This window comes from Procambarus clarkii, chromosome 12 (genome assembly GCF_040958095.1).
Source record: "Procambarus clarkii isolate CNS0578487 chromosome 12, FALCON_Pclarkii_2.0, whole genome shotgun sequence".
In the NCBI taxonomy this organism is placed as follows: domain Eukaryota; kingdom Metazoa; phylum Arthropoda; class Malacostraca; order Decapoda; family Cambaridae; genus Procambarus; species Procambarus clarkii.
Window position 1 is genome coordinate 14,152,463 of NC_091161.1, and position 19,201 is coordinate 14,171,663.

At 47.7% G+C, this 19,201-nt stretch overlaps 1 protein-coding gene across 1 annotated transcript in view; it reads left to right on the forward strand.

The window, feature by feature from the left end:
• Positions 1–19,201, forward strand: part of Pgant7 (N-acetylgalactosaminyltransferase 7) — a 53,297-nt gene that overhangs the window by 9,608 nt on the left and 24,488 nt on the right. The window contains exons 5-7 of the mRNA XM_045766247.2: positions 125–332; positions 2,521–2,697; positions 12,271–12,388. Of these exons, the coding sequence (XP_045622203.1) occupies positions 125–332; positions 2,521–2,697; positions 12,271–12,388 (503 nt within the window). The remainder of the gene's footprint in view (positions 1–124; positions 333–2,520; positions 2,698–12,270; positions 12,389–19,201) is intronic.

The window sequence follows — 19,201 nt, forward strand, 5'->3', positions numbered from 1 at the left end:
GTACCTCTGAAGTTGATTTTTAGTTAAGATTTTGGCAGTTCTCAATAAACTCTTGATCATTTTATAATCATGCTCATATTATTTATATACATTATAATGCTGCTCACAACACAAATTTTTGCAGCATCATTAAAAGAGCCTCTAGAAGATTACATAGCAAGATGGAATGGAAAGGTGCGGTTAATACGCAACAAGGAGCGTGCTGGACTTATTCGCACACGTACGACGGGAGCTGAAGAAGCGAGAGGAGAGGTGGTGCTCTTCTTGGATGCACACTGTGAAGTCAACAAGAACTGGCTACCACCACTATTAGCACCAATTTACAGAGACAAGTAAGAATTTATTTTCTGGTTACAAAGGATCCAATGATTTGTTGTGTGCTGAAAGGAAAGGAGGAAACTTGAAAAATTGAACACATAAATGAATAAATAAGTATCAAAGAACATTTACAGCCCTGTTACTGTGCCAGGTAAGTCCACTACAGGCTCACCATAGCCCGTGCTACTTGCCCCGCTCCTGTGCCAGGTAAGTCCACTACAGGCTCACCATAGCCCGTGCTACTTGCCCCGCTCCTGTGCCAGGTAAGTCCACTACAGGCTCACCATAGCCCGTGCTACTTGCCCCGCTCCTGTGCCAGGTAAGTCCACGACGGGCTCACCATAGCCCGTGCTACTTGCCCCGCTCCTGTGCCAGGTAAGTCCACGACGGGCTCACCATAGCCCGTGCTACTTGCCCCGCTCCTGTGCCAGGTAAGTCCACGACGGGCTCACCATAGCCCGTGCTACTTGCCCCGCTCCTGTGCCAGGTAAGTCCACGACGGGCTCACCATAGCCCGTGTTACTTGCCCCGCTCCTGTGCCAGGTAAGTCCACGACGGGCTCACCATAGCCCGTGCTACTTGCCCCGCTCCTGTGCCAGGTAAGTCCACGACGGGCTCACCATAGCCCGTGCTACTTGCCCCGCTCCTGTGCCAGGTAAGTCCACGACGGGCTCACCATAGCCCGTGCTACTTGCCCCGCTCCTGTGCCAGGTAAGTCCACGACGGGCTCACCATAGCCCGTGCTACTTGCCCCGCTCCTGTGCCAGGTAAGTCCACGACGGGCTCACCATAGCCCGTGCTACTTGGGACTTTTGTTCCGAGCTGAATCTAAAACAACAAGAACAGTATCAGAGAACTTACTGAAAGCTGTTTTTGTGCCATTTTTAAATGCTCAGGAAGAGCTAAAATATGAGTGCAACAGTATTTGAGATATATATTGAGTAGGTAGCTATAAAGTTGTAGTAGATAAGACTAAAATGTTGACGAATAATGTGTGTTTCTGGTGTACACTTCATAAATGATTATTTTTACTATATATCTTGGATATATGTTATGTTATGGGGGTTTACAGCTGTTTTGTGTTGGTGTTCTCTATGTAAGGTCTCGCTATAATAACAAATCCACCCTCCACACCTGACTCCTTTTTCGAATTCAAATCAAAAACTTAATGGGTAACAACATATACAAATCATTTCAATGATGGCTACACTAAACAGGTGTATAGCAATTTAAATCAAAATTAAAATTTTAGACATTTTAGACAATTTTAGACGAGTGATATGTAGCTAAGTATTTGATATATTGTAAAGACAATTTATCACAAAATTAGGATGACGAGACAATTAGCAGTAGAACTAATATAAATGAATCATGCCATGACATTGTATATCTTTGCATACCCTTGGCAATCTACATCCGAGCCTATCCTGACTCGAAATCACTTCAAACACACACAGCTCATATAACATTGATTTGACTCAAGTTGGACTCAAAATATCTGCCGGTAATCCATCTTTCTGTGACCTTATGGCCTTTATCATTGCAAATATCCAGCTGGGGGTCTTCCTGCTCTCCCTGCTGACAAGTTCTGTTATCCTGTCCTGTACACTATCTATACACCATTAAGAATATTATGCATACTTAACATGTATTTCCTTATGCAGGCGATGAGTCACAATAACGTGGCTAAAGTATGTTGACCAGACCACACACTAGAAGGTGAAGGGACGACGACGTTTCGGTCCATCCTGGACCATTCTCCAGTCAATATGTGTGTGGTCTTCTTCACCTTCTCGTGTGTGGTCTGGTCAACATGTATTTCCTAACAATTAAGTTTATACTTTTGGAAAAGTAGGAGTGGCCATTGATAAGTGAGTGCATAAAAATAAAAAGTTGAGTTTATTGGTTGGGTGATTCCTTTCAGTCAAAATGATATAATTTATTTGTGAGTTATTACCTCAAGTGTAGATGTAGACATCAGGCCAGGTAAGAGATTGTAATGGGTGCGAGGATGAACACCCAAAATACGTCTTAAACATTTCCTTCATTCACAATTAAGCTTATCAAGGTCATCAAATTGTTTACTGTAATGTTGGTTTTTCTACAATGTCTCCAGGGGCTTGTTCCTGTGTAAAGTCAAAGCTCTGTATTAGTGTCTTTGCTCATAAATTGAAAGGATCTAATGTGTGATTTTCCTTTCAGACATACTATGACCGTACCAGTCATTGATGGTATAGATCATAACACATTCGAGTACCGACCTGTGTATGGTGCTGGCAGTAACTTCCGAGGCATCTTTGAGTGGGGAATGCTTTACAAGGAAACTGAACTACCAGTGGAGATGGAGCGCAAACGAATCCACAAAAGTGAGCCATACAAGTAAGAACTTCTCCTCGTTATTGTGTACATATATTAGTTTAGTTGATGATGATTCTATTTTCCAGAAGGTGCTCTCAGTAGTTACCTGTAGTGCATACACCAGTCGAATGTTTGGTTGATCAGGCCGGGGATGCATCATGTGTTGTGTCTGGTTGTGGCTCTCCACCGTTATCTGCGCGCCATGGCTTCGGTGGCCAGGGACCACCAATTGTCCAGCTTCAATAAGTGAACCAAGCTTCATAGACTCACATTGACCTGTCAGGAGCCAGGACCAGAATCTGACTTTTAACAAGGCTAGGGGGAGCATCGGGATCGGAGTTCGATCCAAAACCAGGAAAACCCAGAAAAATTTGGTAAAATAAAGCAAACTGTTATAAAAGGAAAACAAAAACAATCTGAGGCATACAAAACAAATGATCGTTGGTGCGAGAGAAAAGCAACACTAACCGTGATGTGCCCAACTGCCACCAGATGACAGCTAGGGCACCCCGGGTCCCAGCCAACAACCCATCTTGTTCACCTGGTGCAGTTAAGAGCGCACCTCTCCGCTGGTATCTATGAGCTACTCTTTCTTTCAGCAGAGTAGTGTTGGCCGGTCCCTCATGGAACTCCAGTACAGTAGCTCCATGAGGGACTATTGCTTTGTTTTTGTACCATTTGTATTTCACGATTGTGTTTAGTTCCACCCACTTTGTACCTTTCCTTTCTGATATTTTGCTTCTTGTTGTGTGAATATAATGTTTGGCGCATTCTAAGGAACTTGTATTTGAGGTTATATGAACAGTGAAGTCTGAGTACCAAAATATATTTTATATGCATAAATGTTGTAGCAAGTAGATGAGTAGGTCTGTATACTGAGCAGGAATATTGAGAAAGAATGCACAAAGCTCCTAAATGTCACAAAGGATGTGGTGGAGGTACAGTACTTTGAATCAAGGTAGAGAGCAAAAACCTTGTTATTTTAATATACAAACCTCCAGATGCATCGGTTGAGTTCAGAAATCAGATTCTAAAAAATTTAATCAGTCCTGTGCTGGGTATTATCTTTAATAAAGACTTTCATCTACCCCAGTTGAAGATGGAGGATAAGACATTATAACAGGAAATCAAACTGGAATTAAGCAAACACAGGTCAGAGATCTTTGAATTTTGCTATAATTTTTTCCTGTGATTAACAGATATGGGAGCCAACTAGAAATGAAAATAAACTTGATCTGATCTTTATGTACAATGAAGAAATAATCAGTTGTGAGCTGATTATTTCAGCTCATAATCAGTTGTGAGTGATTATTGAGTGAGCTAAGAGCTGTAGCTCATCCACTGCAAGTACAGCTAAGTGAGCTAAAGCTCTCACTCCCACCACCGCATCACTACCAAAACACTTAAAGGTAAGATTCCTAAGTGGGTGATAAAATATGGAGAGCAGAATGGATATTTATTCCCTCTGTATTCCCTCTGAAATAGAGGGAATACAGAGAACATACACAGCACGCATAGACACGATAAACCACCTAAACTACTGGGACCATTGGAGCCGGTCGGCCGAGCAGACAGCACGCTGGACTCGTGATCCTGTGGTCCCGGGGTCGATCCCAGGCGCCGGCGAGAAACAATGGGCAGAGTTTCTTTCACCCTATGCCCCTGTTACCTAGCAGTAAAATAGGTACCTGGGTGTTAGTCAGCTGTCACAGGCTGCTTCCTGGCGGTGGAGGCCTGGTCGAGGACCGGACCGCAGGGACACTAAAAGCCCCGAAATCATCTCAAGATAACCTCAAGATAATCAAGATAACCATCTCAAAGCTCTCAAAATGTACTCTCTGAAAAGGAGACGAGAGAGGTATCAAATAATATATACTCGGAAGATACTGGAAGGCCAAGTTCCAAATTTGCATAGTAGAATATCAACATAATGGAGCGAAAGGTAGGGAAGGAAAGGCGAGATAGAACCAGTGAAGAGTAGAGGTGCCATAGGCACAATCAGAGAGAACACTGTCTGAACATCAGAGGTCCACAGCTGTTCAATACTCTCCAAGCAAGCATTAGAAATATTGCCGGGACAAAGGTAGACTTCAAGAACCAGTTAGATAAGGTCTTGCAAGAAGTACTGGACCAACCAGGCTGTAATGGATATGTGGGCCTACGGCAGCTGCAAGCAACAGCCTGTTGGACCAAGTTACCACAAGTCCAGCCCAGCCTGGAGTAGAAAAACTCTTGAGCCCCTCTCCAGGTATGATCCAGGTAATGCGGCAAACACCATAGTTGTATTTCTTGAGGCCACATATTATAAAACCTGCAAAAGGAAGAGGAACCACCATCAATACTAAACCTGGTAATTATTCATTAATGCACTCCCCTGCTAATTATTGCCTCCTTTATTAATAATTCCAGCTGGTATTTATTACTCAAGTCTGTATGTGCTACACAAGCTTGTACTCATGATGACATCATCATGTTCATATCCTGAGATACTGAGGCACCAGCTTATACTCATGATATTGTGTTCATATCCTGAGATACTGAGGCACCAGCTTATACTCATGATATTGTGTTCATATCCTGAGATACTGAGGCACCAGCTTATACTCATGATATTGTGTTCATATCCTGAGATACTGAGGCACCAGCTTATACTCATGATATTGTGTTCATATCCTGAGATACTGAGGCACCAGCTTATACTCACGACATTGTGTTCATATCCTGAGATACTGAGGCTTGGGGATGCTCTTGTACAATCAAACCATATCTACTTTAAATGATTAGTGACAGTAACCCTAGATTATGCACCGAGTGCTGTCTTGACATAGTATGCTCTCTTTTATCATCGATATTTATATTTATAAATATCGAGGTATGGTAGGTAAGGTAATTATTTAAAAAAAAGTCAAGCTATGTATATTTTCCAGTGGTTACATATATTTTTCTGTGGGGAGCCCCTACGGCTCCCTGGAGCTTATCGGGCTAATGTGTGTTATGTTAGACCGGGACATTAGCTAAGGAGTTCAGACCTACCAGGGACCAGCGCCAGAACCTGGCCCCTTCAGAGAGGTTTCAGGGAGCAATGGCCCTGGAAAACCCCATATGGTTGGGGGTTTTCCTTATCTGCCATCGACCGGGGTTAGGCACCCAGAAAGGTAGGCGTAACAAAACAAACCCCACATGGTAAGAAACTACAACAAAAACCGAACAGAGAGGTAGAAAACTCCCTACAATCCCAAGGAAACAAGCAAACAAGCAAACATCACACTTTACTGCCGCGCCGATCGTCCGCGCAGCCCTCCCCACCCCGGGAGGGGGAGGGGGGAGCCCCGGACCTACCGCGCCGGCTGCCAAGCTCCAGTTCGTTCGCTAATGTCAACCGGGATTGACGCTTCTCTGGCCTCAGTTTCCTAGGCGGTGTTTGCCTTGTGTGGCGTTCACTGCCGTGTGTTGTGGTGTGCGGTGGCCAGGAGTACTTCATCAGTGCCGGGGCTGCATGTGCTTAGTGGCTGACTTCCCTAAGCGCCCTGTGAGTACTGCCCTTGCGTTACAGGGTTATCTTCCCTGGGGCGTTCGGGAACCATTCCCGTAGAGGTTCTTGCTGCTCGGCATTTGCCTCGCCCTTGGGGCCAGCTGGGGCTTGGGGCCCTTGTTTGGCCCTGGGTAGGGATTGGTATTGTGCTGGTTAGGGCGTCAAGGTGTTGCGCAGCTCTGCCACCTAAGCGGCGGCCGGTTTCTGTTGCCTCTGGAGACGGTGTACTTTTGCGGGGTTTTTCTTTTGTTTTTCTTTTTCTTGCCTGGTGGGGGTCTGCCTAAGGTGGTTATAGTTCCACTGGTAGTGTTTGGCGGCCCTCTGCTAGGCCCCCGTGCTTGTACACGTCTCGGGGGTTTTCAGTGCTATAATCTACCCTCTTGTTATGTTTGGGTTTCTTAACCGGTTAGCAACACCTTGCCCGGGCTTCCCGTAGTTGTTACCCTACGGGCCCTGGAAACCCCTGTCTGGGCTCGGGGGACCATTGAATGTGTCTTCCGGGTTCCAACCCGTCTTGTACGGGATCGTTGGTTGCTGTTCCCTTGTCTCCGGGTGACAGTCGCCATTTTTACCTCCGTCATGCTGCCTGTTGGGTCACTGACACCTTGACCCGGAGTCTTGCGAGTGATTCTCTGCTTGTTCTCCAGTACTCTCCTGATGTTATTACTGTTCAGAGTACAGGCGGCATCCGTGTTGCAAGCTAGGTTAGGTTGCTGCAACATGCTAGGTTGGTTTCCCACTCGAATGCCCCGTGGCCGCCCCGTTTGGTTAGGTGCTGCTCGCCCCTTTCTCTCCATGTTCCCGGCTCCGGACCGTCTGCGTGTTTCTGGGTCGGGGCGGGGTTCAGTTGCGGCAGAGACTCGGGCGGTTTTCGGGGGATGCCCCGTTCGGGTTGGGGACGGAGGTTTGAGCCTGTGCCTCCTGCCAAGGCTTCTGGGTCTTACCAGCGGCCCTTTCTTGTTGCCTTCCCCATGGGCTCTTGCTTTTCTTTCAGGGCGGAGGGCTTGGAGGACAGCTCTGCCCCGGGGCCTCTGTTGTTGGTTCCCGGGGCTGTGGGGGATGCCTACTAGCAGTTCTGGGGCGGTTTTGCCCCTTCAGGGGTTTTTCTGCTGTTGGGCGTCGTTTTTCGCCCTTCCAGTCTGCTAGCTTCCCACATTTGCTGGCGTGTTTTTGTGTATTAAGCGTCAGTCACAGCCCCTGCTGGCGGCCATTTTCGTCTGCCGGTTTCCCGGCGTGGCCACCAGGGCGGCGTTGCCGTTTGTTTACATGCGTCTGGGTGTGCGAGCGAGCGTCTCTGGTGAGTTTTCAAAAAATTTGCAGGGTTTTTGTTCTCCTGTTGTCGTTTCTTTGTTTTTCTGGTGTTTTCTTGCCGTTGCCTGTTCCTCTGGGAACGTTTGGGTGTTGATTTTGGGTCTGAGCCTCTGGGTTTAGGCTCAGTGCCCCTGGCTGGTATGCTTGCTCCCACACCTTGCCCCTCGGTTTTCGGTCTGTTGGGACCGTTTTCCCAGGGCGTTCTGCTGGGGTCTGTGCTTTGCCTTTTAGTGGTGTTCTCCGCCGGCAAATGTGGTGGTTTGGGCTCCCCCTGGTTCGATTCTGGGTTCCTTTGGGTTCCTTGGTTTCGTTCTGGAGGTTTCTTCCTCTTGGGCCCCCTTTTGTGGGTTCAGGGGACTTTGTTTCCTCGTGTGACCCGGTTCTGCCTTTTGGGGTTCCGGGGTCTTCCTGGCTTGCAGACTGAGCTTTTTGGGTCTTGGCACATGTTGTGGTTGTGCTGGGACTTTGTGGTTTTGCTGTCGAGGTGGGCCTTTTGATGCAGTTTTGTGCCTTCTTTGCCTGGCCGGTGTAGTGCTCTTTGCCACTAGTCGGCGGCTTGTGCTTTTACAATGTATGTCCTCACCTAGTTGTGCTTGTGGGGGTTGAGCTCTGGCTCCTTGGTCCTGCCTCTCAACCGTCCGTCAACAGGTGTATCGGTTCCTGTGCCTCTTGGGCTCTGTCATGTCTACATGTGACATTGTATGGGGGTCAGCCTCGTTCCTTGTGTGAGGAGTCGCCACATTACTTCTTAGTGCTTTCCCGTTCCCATTCTGACACTCACCAAAAAAAAAAAAAAAAAAAAAAAAAAAAAAAAAAAAAAAAAAAAAAAAAAAAAAAAAAAAAAAAAAAATCTATCTGTGGCTCTTTTGGGTACTCAGTTTCCACCTGTGTCCCCTAGTGCGTGTGCCCCTTGTGTTACATAGCCTGTCCTTCTCAACCCTGTCGATTTCCTTGGGTATCTTGTATGTGGTGATCAGGTCTCACCTCACTTCCTCTTCCAGCGAAGTGTGGTTTCATTCCCGTAGTCTCTCCTCATGACTTCGGTAGTGTACTTTTTCTTTCTGAAGGGGTTCTGTTCCCTTCTCTGTTGACTGGGCGCTGGGGGAGCAGCTTGCTCTGTTGCCTCTCGCTTGGTCCCGCTGTTGGTGGGCGCTTTGGGTTGTCTTCCGGCCTCTGCTGGCGTCGGAGGACGGCTTCTCCCCCTTGGGGGGGGTTCAGAGCTGGCGGGGTGGCTTCTTCCCTGCGCTTCGTCATTTCCTCTTCGTGGGTGCGTGGGGCGTGGTCGATCCGCCCCATCCTTCTGGGCTTCCCGTCTGCTCTTTGCAGTCATGAGCTTTTCCCGTCTGCTCTTTGCAGTCATGAGTTTTTCCAGTCTGCAGTTCTTCTGGACTACTTCCGTCTGCGCCCTGGATCCTCTGCCCTGCTCGGAGGACTGTTGTCTCCTGTTCGGATTCTGTTAGGGCCGGGTGCATGGATGGTGGACCTGGACCTCCAGGTCACTTCTTGGCACGTTCCTCTCCAGTTTTTCTGGGGCTAGCACGGTTGGTAATTCCCTATGTGTACTTACCTCTGTGTAGTTACAGGATGTGGCCTACTCTCGTGGTGTCCCCTCTTCCCGGCACTCTTTGTCATATAATGCCTTGATTATACTTGTCATATTGTCATATAATGATTGTCATATGTCATAATGTCTTCATATGGTTGTCATACAATGCTTTGATGGTGGGGCTTCAGGTTTGCTGTTTTTATTGCATTCCCTATTTTGTGAAGGGCACTTTGTATACTCTTTGCATCTTTACCGGATCTTAGTGCCCTGTCTGCGTCTGAGATTCGGTGTCTGGCCTACCTCGACGACTGGCTGGAGTGGGCTCCCAGTCAGTCCGCTTGTCTGCTCGCCAGGGGATGGTTCTTTCCAGATCGCTGGGTTTGGTTTCCTGGTGATCTGGAGGTTTTACCTTCTGTTTCCGTCCCGGGTTCGGACCTGGGCCTTGTTTCTGGCTCTTGGGCCCCTCATTGTCTTCCCTCCAGAAGTGTTGCTGTGGCTGTGGTCCCGCCTTTGGCTGTTCAGGAGGGGGTCCCGGGTTGCTCAGCGGTTGCTTGGGCGGTTGTGCGGGAGTTTGCACTTCGGCGTGCTTATCTGCCCGCGGAGTCGGGTTTGGCTCCGGCGTCGGTTGGTTCCTACGGAGACTCCACTTCCGCCTCTTGCATTCCTTGGGTTCCTCTGGGGATCTGGTGTTGGTGCTGCGTCACCAGCTTCCTCTTTGGGGTTTTCGGGGTTCCGTGCCTTGGCGGCTCCCCGAGCCTTCGCTCGATGTGTTCACGGACGGGTCGTCTCTCGGCTGGGGTTTTGTGACCAGTGCTCACCAGGTCGGCCGAGGTTGATGGAGTCTGTCTGTCCATCGGGCTCACAGCCCGGTTCAGGTGTTCATGGCTGTCTGGTTTGCGCTTCGGAGGGTTTGGGTCACTAGGTACTCTCCCATTCGGCTCTGTTTGGACTGTTCTCTGGTGGTTCTTGCCGGAACCACAGGGGGTTTGGTTAACCGTGTGGTTCGTGTCCGGGGTGTGTCCTGCGTCCTGGTGGACAGCTGTCTCGGTTCATTCCTCTTCGTGGGTTGGCCAGTCGTCGCCGATTCGTTTTGTTGGCTCTGTTGGGCTTATGGACTCCTGGCCATGGACGTCTTCGGGTCGGCGTGGTCTAGGCGTCGCCCGTTTTGTGGCGCCCTTCCCACCTGCGAGGACTTCACGGTGGAGGTTTTCGGCAGGCCTGGTCGAGGTGGGGGGTACCGGTACCTCTTCTCCCGGTCCAGCTGTTGCTTCGGGTTCTGGCTCAGTTGCAGCCCATTCCCACGAGAACAGTCCTTATGGTTCCACTGTGGCCGGCCCGGCCTTCTTTTCAGACGCTGCTTGATAGGTGTCCGTACCCGGGGCGTTTTTCCTGAGGCTTCGCCTCTTTCAGCAGGCCGAATCGGTCCTGTCCGTGACTGGTTCGGCCTTCTCTTTGGCTCTTCGCGTCTGGTATTTTGACGCAGGTATCGCCATCTCTATGGTGTTCAGGTGGTTTTGTTGACGGTGTCCCACCTGCGAGCTTCGTCTTGGAGACTGTATGACGTTTCTTACGTCTTCTCGCGTTTTGTTTCCCCCCCGGCCTGCTCATGAGTCGCCCGAGCCATCCTGGTCCTTGTTCAGGGTGCCTTCTTCTCTTCCCCTCAGTTTGTGGTAGCCCCTTCGGTTTTAGTTTCCTCCTCTTTGGTACTGGTGGTAGCTTTATTGGTGTGCAGCCTTTCTCTGTCCTGGCGACGGTCGAGACGGCTGCTTTCCGGAGGGGTTCTTGGGGTATTAGTACTTGTTTGGTTTGGCCGGGGGGTGCGTCCTGTGTTCTCCCGGGTCGTCCGCAGTGTTTTCCTTCTTACTGCGGTCTGTCTTTGCGCCCGTGCTGTTCAGACGTTTGCAGCAATTGCTGCTGTGTTGGTGACGTCTCGGGCTCATTTCGGGCGCAGGGAATTGTGGGTCGCACAGGTTTTTGGCCGCCCATCCATGTGTATGTCTGTTCTTGGGCGTTCTTGTTGCCTTGGGTCGCAGGTTTGCGACCGGTTGTCTTGGCTTTGCGTTGCAGAGTTTGTGGCGGCCGCCTCCCGGGTTAGCCCTTTCTTTTCCTTCTCTTTGGGTATGAAGCTCCAGGGAGCCGTAGGGGCTCCCCACAGAAAACCAGCGTTGAATGTAATGAAACGCCATTTTCTGGGTGAGCCCCGGAGGCTCCCTGGCAACCCTCCCTCCCTCCGGTCGGCGGTTTTTTCGCGTTGGTTGAGGCTTAGCTTCCGAACTGGAGCTTGGCAGCCGGCGCGGTAGGTCCGGGGCTCCCCCCTCCCCCTCCCGGGGTGGGGAGGGCTGCGCGGACGATCGGCGCGGCAGTAAAGTGTGATGTTTGCTTGTTTGCTTGTTTCCTTGGGATTGTAGGGAGTTTTCTACCTCTCTGTTCGGTTTTTGTTGTAGTTTCTTACCATGTGGGGTTTGTTTTGTTACGCCTACCTTTCTGGGTGCCTAACCCCGGTCGATGGCAGATAAGGAAAACCCCCAACCATATGGGGTTTTCCAGGGCCATTGCTCCCTGAAACCTCTCTGAAGGGGCCAGGTTCTGGCGCTGGTCCCTGGTAGGTCTGAACTCCTTAGCTAATGTCCCGGTCTAACATAACACACATTAGCCCGATAAGCTCCAGGGAGCCTCCGGGGCTCACCCAGAAAATGGCGTTTCATTACATTCAACGCTGGTTTTATGGTGGTTACATATGTGGTTTATTGCAGATGTTGAGGCACAGTAAGATCTTCTTATCTTGAGATGATTTCGGGGCTTTAGTGTCCCCGCGGCCCGGTCCTCGACCAGGCCTCCACCCCCAGGAAGCAGCTGACTTAACTCCCAGGTACCTATTTACTGCTAGGTAACAGGGGCATTCAGGGTGAAAGGAACTTTGCCCATTTGTTTCTGCCTCGTGCGGGAATCGAACCCGCGCCACAGAATTACGAGTCCTGCGCGCTATCCACCAGGCTACGAGGCCCCCTAAGATGGCTGAAGAATGTTGACCAAAACACACATTAGGAGGTGAAAAGATGACGACGTTTCGGTCCGTCCTGGATCATTATCACCTCAATAGTGAAGAGACGAGATTGTGGTTTATTATTAAAACATTCTGTGTAATGTTAGGTGTACATATATTTTTCCATTTGAAATATCTTTTAAGAACGTTTCTTTATTTCAGATCTCCAACCCATGCGGGGGGTTTGTTTGCCATCAACCGTGAATACTTCTTGAGTCTTGGCGCCTATGACCCGGGACTCTTGGTTTGGGGAGGAGAAAATTTTGAGTTGTCATTTAAGGTAATTCTTTTTTTTTTATATGTACAAGAAGATATTAGAGAAGTTTTAACCGGCTTTCTCATTTAAAATTTGTTAAGTTTGTATGGTTTATATGTTTTAGATACCATGTTGTTTTTTGTAAAGTTGTAAAGCAGTGATCATTTAAAGAGATTTGGCTCCCTGAAGCTATGTTGTCAAGATAACTTCTCAATACTAAGTCACAACAGTCATAGGCATCCTGCTGGCCTGCTGGGGGACCAGAGCCAGAACCTAGCCCCCCCCCCTCAAAGAGGCACAAGGCGCAGGGGATTATGATGGTCTTCACTGGGAAAGCAACTAGAAAAAGAGATGCATAGAACTGCACGATTCATGAAAATGAAGCTCAGAAACATCCAAAACACTGCATATGATCTGCTCAGAAACATCCAAAACACTGCATATGATCTGCTCAGAAACATCCAAAACACTGCAAAGGATCCACTCAGAACAAAATGAAACTTGAAACTGGGTACAAAATGCTTAATGCACAAGGATGCAAACAGGTAGCATCCTGGGGTTCTAAGCTACAAGGCCAGCAACCGCTGAGGCCAGAGCTGACAGGCCACGAACCAACGTATTTGGTAGGGAGAAGGAAGTCAGGGAGCCACAGGGGCTCGCCCAAACAGAGCATTTTGTTACATTCAGGGCTTGTTTTCCCAGTGTAGCCCCTTGCTCACTCCCTGAAGCTAATTAACAAAAGAGAAGAATTAAACATAGGACTTGCCAGGAAGAAGGAGAGGTGGCAGCTACACTGCTGAAGATGAAACTCCGGTCTAAGAAACCAGGGGCCAGATTCATGAAGCAATCACCCAAGCACTTACGAACCTGTCCATCTTTTCTCAATCTTTGGCGACTTTGTTTATAGTTATTAAACAGTTAATGAGCTCCGAAGCACCAGGAGGCTATGTATAACAATAACAACAGTGATTGGCAAGTTTTTCATGCTTGTAAACTGTTTAATAAATGTAACCAAAGCCATCAAAGATTGAGGAACGATGTACATGTTCGAAAGTACTTGCGTAACTGCTTCGTGAATCTGGCCCTTGGCTCAGGGTAACTCGAGCCCAAATGAGATGAAAAATATTGATCAGATAGTGAGCCAAGACCCTGTTAGATCTCGATAATCCCCAAGCCAGAATATAAAGGACCAGACCAGATATCACCATTGTTACTGAAGGACCCTGCAAGGATCCTGTGTTATCCATTAACTATAGTGTTCAACATTACACATGAGATGGGAGAGCTACCAGCAATTTAGAAAAAGGCAAATGTAGTTAAAATATTCAAGGAAAGGAACAGACATGAAGTATTAAACGATTGACTAGTATGATTAACATGCATTCCATGCAAGAAAAAGTCACCAGAAAAAGGATTGTAGAATGTTTGGTGAGTAAGTTTTTACAACAGAGGCTCAACATGGCCTCAAAACGGGAAAAATCATGTTTAACAAAGTTGATTGAATTCTATGACAGTCACCAAAATAAAATAAAGAAAAGATGGGTAGACTGCATTTTCCTAGACTGCCAAAGAGCTTTTGATGCCGTTCCTCACAAAAGACTAATACACAAGATGGAAAGGTAAGCGGGGATAAGAGGAAAGGCACTGGGCTGGGTACAGGAGTACTTGACAGACAGGAAAAGTGTTAGTCAGAGTGGATATGATAGGCTGGAGAGGAATAGAAAGTGGTGTTCTACAGGACTCTGTCCTAGGACCAATTGTTTAACTTTATATAAATGACTTTTGCAGAGGGAGTGGAACCAAACGGTACACAAAAGAGCACCCAGGGCAAGCAGCTGAGTAATCAAGCTCATAAAAAGAGGTGGACAGTGATTGAGGTGGACAAAATCGACTTGAGAATGGTCCAGGACGGACCGAAACGTCGTCGTCCCTTCAATTTCTAGTGTGTGGTCTGGTCAACATACTTCAGCCACGTTATTGTGACTCATCGCCTGCAGGTGGACAGAAGTTTCCCCTGGAGAAACATTGATCAAATGGAATCATAGATAACTAATAGAACTGCACGATTCTATCTGAGGTGATAATGATCCAGGACGGACCGAAACGTCGTCATCTTTTCACCTCCTAATGTGTGTTTTGGTCAACATTCTTCAGCCATCTTAGGGGGTCTCGTAGCCTGGTGGATAGCGCGCAGGACTCGTAACATACATTGATCAAATGGAATCATAGTCCATGAATGGTTGAACAGCACCAATGTACACTCTTCAATTCATCCCCTTGTCCCCAGCCCAGGACCCCCAGCAATGATGACCCAGGCCCAGAACCGTGTCCCCGGCATGAAGGAATGACTCAACTGTTTCTGTTGTTGAAGTGAATGGGGCAACCCCTATAGTTGGCCAAACTCCACTCAAATCTAAGCCCTGACCTGACTTTGAAACTCTCAGATGTCTGAATCAGACAATGGGTGCACCACACCAGCAGGTTAATTAAGCAAGAGGAGGAGGATCAAACTTACACCAGGTAGGGATCACCAATTCTTCTGAAAACCTGGATCCTTAAACACCATAGGGACCAACTCCAGGGCATCCAAACAGGCACCATACTCTAAACCACGAAAGGAAAAAATTGAGCCTACAAAGCAGCAGCTGTCTGAAAAGCCTCTTATCTCGAGGCAGGCTTTGATAAGATAGTGACCCAGTGAGCACACATGTCACAGGGCTCAGGGGTTGAAGACGTTACTGACCCAACAGGCTGTATGGTAGAGACAGAATGATTAACTGCATGTAGCAAAGCCGATGAACACCCTTCATACTCGCATGCAGAGAGAGAGTTATCTTGATGGGTTGGTCCATTACGAGCCATGCTGTAGATCAGCAGGGAAGGTGTGAACTTAGTCCGGGTGGAGGTCACCAATAACTCCAAATCTGGGTCCTACAAATGCCTAACATGAGCAAATTGAGCCCATAAAGTGGCAACTTCCTGATAAACTTCCAACCTCAAAGCTGATTCAATCAAAGCAGAGACCCAGTGAGGACAAACCTCGCTGGACTTGGGGTCATTCATGTTATCGACCCAGTAATCAGGATAGTGGGGGCAGATAGAATGATTGTTACCCATTAGCAGGAATGATGAACAACCGTCGAGTTCACACAAGTGAGTGCAGGCTGATTGGGCTGATCACGCCAAAGACCTACATGGGAATTGCCAGGGCCTGAATGTAACTAGCCAAACAGGACACCCCAGGCACTGGGACTGCTCACTAAAAGAACAGACCCCAAATACAGCCAATACTCCAGACTATGAGAACCTTAGCATGCCATATAAAAAAGGGCGCGAAGCCCATTGAACCACAAACACAACCTAACAGAACAACCCCAGCCAAAGGCCCCAATCAAAGGACTCTGAGACTCTTGAACAGCCCTAGGTTGAGGCTCTCCACCCCGGTGGCCTGGCCTCTCAGGTGAACTCTAGAACACAACTGAGAAAGAACTCTCAGTACAACTAGTGCTCAGTACTAGTGAGCACCCAGGGAAGAAAACCCAGAGCACATACATCTCAGAGCAACAGAAGCCAAGCCAATACAACAAAGCCAGATATAATACACATTAAGCTAATACTAAAACAAAGGAACAAAATCCAAACAAATGGTCCCCACAGAACAAATGAAGTCCAAGGATAGCCAGCACTTAGTTTTGAAGCAGAGGGGCTCGCCATGACTGACAGACCAGAGCACAATAGGTAGAAGTAACCACTAAAACTTCAGTGACAGAACTGAGCAGGGGAGCCAGCTAGGGCCAGGCTGCCTGGCTGTGGCCATCTGTACTAATGGGATCGAGTTAGTTTTGTACAAATTTATTGTTTTGTGTGAATTGTTTGCAGAGTTGTTTGGCAGTTTCAAGGCTTCGTTTTCTGTGAGACCTCCAGTTGTCTATAAAGCTTTGCTGACTTTCTGGATGCTTTTCCCAGTGGGGTGGCAGATTATCACTTGCTTTTTGCGTCTCTGTGACAGATTCTGGACCATAGCCAGAATGAGGGCCAGGTTCTGGCTCTGGTCCTTGGTAAGCCAAGTCGAACTCCGGTGACTGATGTGACCCATTACAGTAGATGGAGCAATATCATGGAGATAGCTTCCAGGAAATACAAGGAAGCTTCCTCAGAAGACACTGAGTCACTGAAGACACTAATAGTTAAGATCAAATATGTGACTGTTTCCTCCTTCCCTTATCAATCCATTAATTAGCACAAGCTGGCACAGTTAAATAAGTGGCTTGGGGAAGCAGAACTTGCCTAGATGTACTAGCATGATTGAGCAGTTGTTTCATATCCATGTATGCTCTGAATGAGCTAGCTAGCCACGCAGCTGATGTTGTGGCATTGAGGAACCACTCACACTTGATAGAGTGAAATTTCGACTCATGTCTGCTGCTAGAGTTGACACGAGTGTGTATATCCTTTTGTATATCCTAAACAGAAAGGTGGTAAGCTCTATGCACACCATGTGGCTCCCTTTGTCATGAAGGCAATCACTAAAACATTGATCATATTCAGGATTTTTTTTTTTTTTTATTTTGACACATTTGTTTCTGAGAGGGGCTTCCCTCGGTATCTCCCTGAGCTACATACTTGGAGTCCTCCAAGCCCAGGTACCAACTCAGGCTCTAATAAATAACAAATGCCTACTGAAGACCAGGACCACAATCTGGCTGCGATAGGGGCATAAGGTAGTGGGGTCACAAGATCACCACAATATACAAATGGAAATGCCACCAGAGAGGTAGAGACTATGAAATCAAACAATTGCTTGGACAGCACTTGTAATGTTTACTTGAACTATGTGTACATCATTGTCTAAGTCTAAGTGCTAGTTAGCACCACTCACTTCCAGAACTCCAGCGTTGAATGTAATAAAATGATTGTTTCTAGTGGGTCACAGCTGCATCTTGCCATTTCTGCCTTTTCCTTCCTGTGGTGTTCAGGGAGCCTTGCTTGGATGGTGGTGCATGAATGTAGCTGCCTTGGGCCCTCGAGTCGCTAGGGCTGCCATCTAGTGGCTAAGGTGTGGAGCTAACTAGCAGTTGGACCAAGACAAGGAATATGTACTTCGTTTGAATTGGGGTTGCAAATATTGTCTAAGTGGTGTTATGGTGTGTTCTCCCTTCCTAGTGGTTTTTCCATAGGTAATGTTGTGATTTTATATTCCCACTCCCCGGTGGGGAGCCGGTCGGCCGAGCGGACAGCACGCTGGGCTTGTGATCCTGTGGTCATGGGTTCGATCCCAGGCGCTGGCGAGAAACAATGGGCAGAGTTTCTTTCACCATATGCTTCTGTTACATAGCAGGAAAATAGGTACCTGGGTGTTAGTCAGCTGTCACGGGCTGCTTCCTGGGGGTGGAGGCCTGGTTGAGGACCGGGCCGCAGGGACACTAAAAAGCCCCGAAATCATCTCAAGATAACCTCAAGATAACCTCCCCTATTTCTCTATTGCGTGTGCCTGATTCTCATCCTGGTCTCTAGTAGGCACTCATGATTTATTAGCACCTGGTGTGGTACCTGTGCGTGTCTGTGTACTGTGCTGCACAGTAGGACCTCACACAATTGAATTAAATGGAGCAGGGCTGGTGTGTTCCATGTGGGATTTCATTTCATTCAGACGCACCTCTCCCTTCCTCCCAGATTGAGTTTTGCTTCGTCTTTCTCTAAAATGCTGCTCCCCCTCTCCCTCCCCAATGCCTACAACATTTTCCCCACCTCGGCCCCTCATCCTCCACCAACCATTCCTCTCTATGCAGACGAGGAGTCACAATAACGTGGCTGAAAAATGTCGACCAGACAACACACTAGAAAGTGAAGGGACGACGACGTTTCGGTCCTACAACATTTTCCCCACCTCGGCCCTCATCCTCCACCAACCATTCCTCTCTATGCAGACGAGGAGTCACAATAACGTGGCTGAAAAATGTCGACCAGACAACACACTAGAAAGTGAAGGGACGACGACGTTTCGGTCCTACAACATTTTCCCCACCTCGGCCCTCATCCTCCACCAACCATTCCTCTCTATGCAGACGAGGAGTCACAATAACGTGGCTGAAAAATGTCGACCAGACAACACACTAGAAAGTGAAGGGACGACGACGTTTCGGTCCTACAACATTTTCCCCACCTCGGCCCTCATCCTCCACCAACCATTCCTCTCTATGCAGACGAGGAGTCACAATAACGTGGCTGAAAAATGTCGACCAGACAACACACTAGAAAGTGAAGGGACGACGACGTTTCGGTCCGTCCTGGACCATTCTCAAGTCGATTGTGATGATTGAAGGAGAAAGCAATAAACAGGCAGAAGAGAGGTGAGAAGAAAATCTTAGAGGAAGAAAGCTAAGGCAAAGGTAGGGAAGATAAGGTGTAATAAAGGGAATAGTAAGAATAAGAAAAATAAGAACATAAGAACAAAGGTAACTGCAGAAGGTACATTAGCCCATACGAAGCAGCTCCTAGTTATACCACCCAATAAGAAGGGGATAGTAAAAGGAATAAGAAGGGGAAATAGTATGAATAAGCAAGAGATCATAAGAGAAAATAATGGAAAGAAACAGAAAAAAAGAAGAAAAAGGAAAAAGAAAGTAAGATAAATGGAAGTGTAAGCTTATGTTAGGTCACGTTTGTTAGTGTGTGGTCATGTCAACATTCCTCTCTATCTTCCTCTCTCTATCTTCATCTCTCTTCTTTTTCTTTATTTCTTTTCCCTTAACCCCCCTCCCCTCCCCTGCTCCCATCTACAAAATATGTACATTATATGCTTAAATTGGCTAATTGTTTTTGAACTCTAGTTTGAGT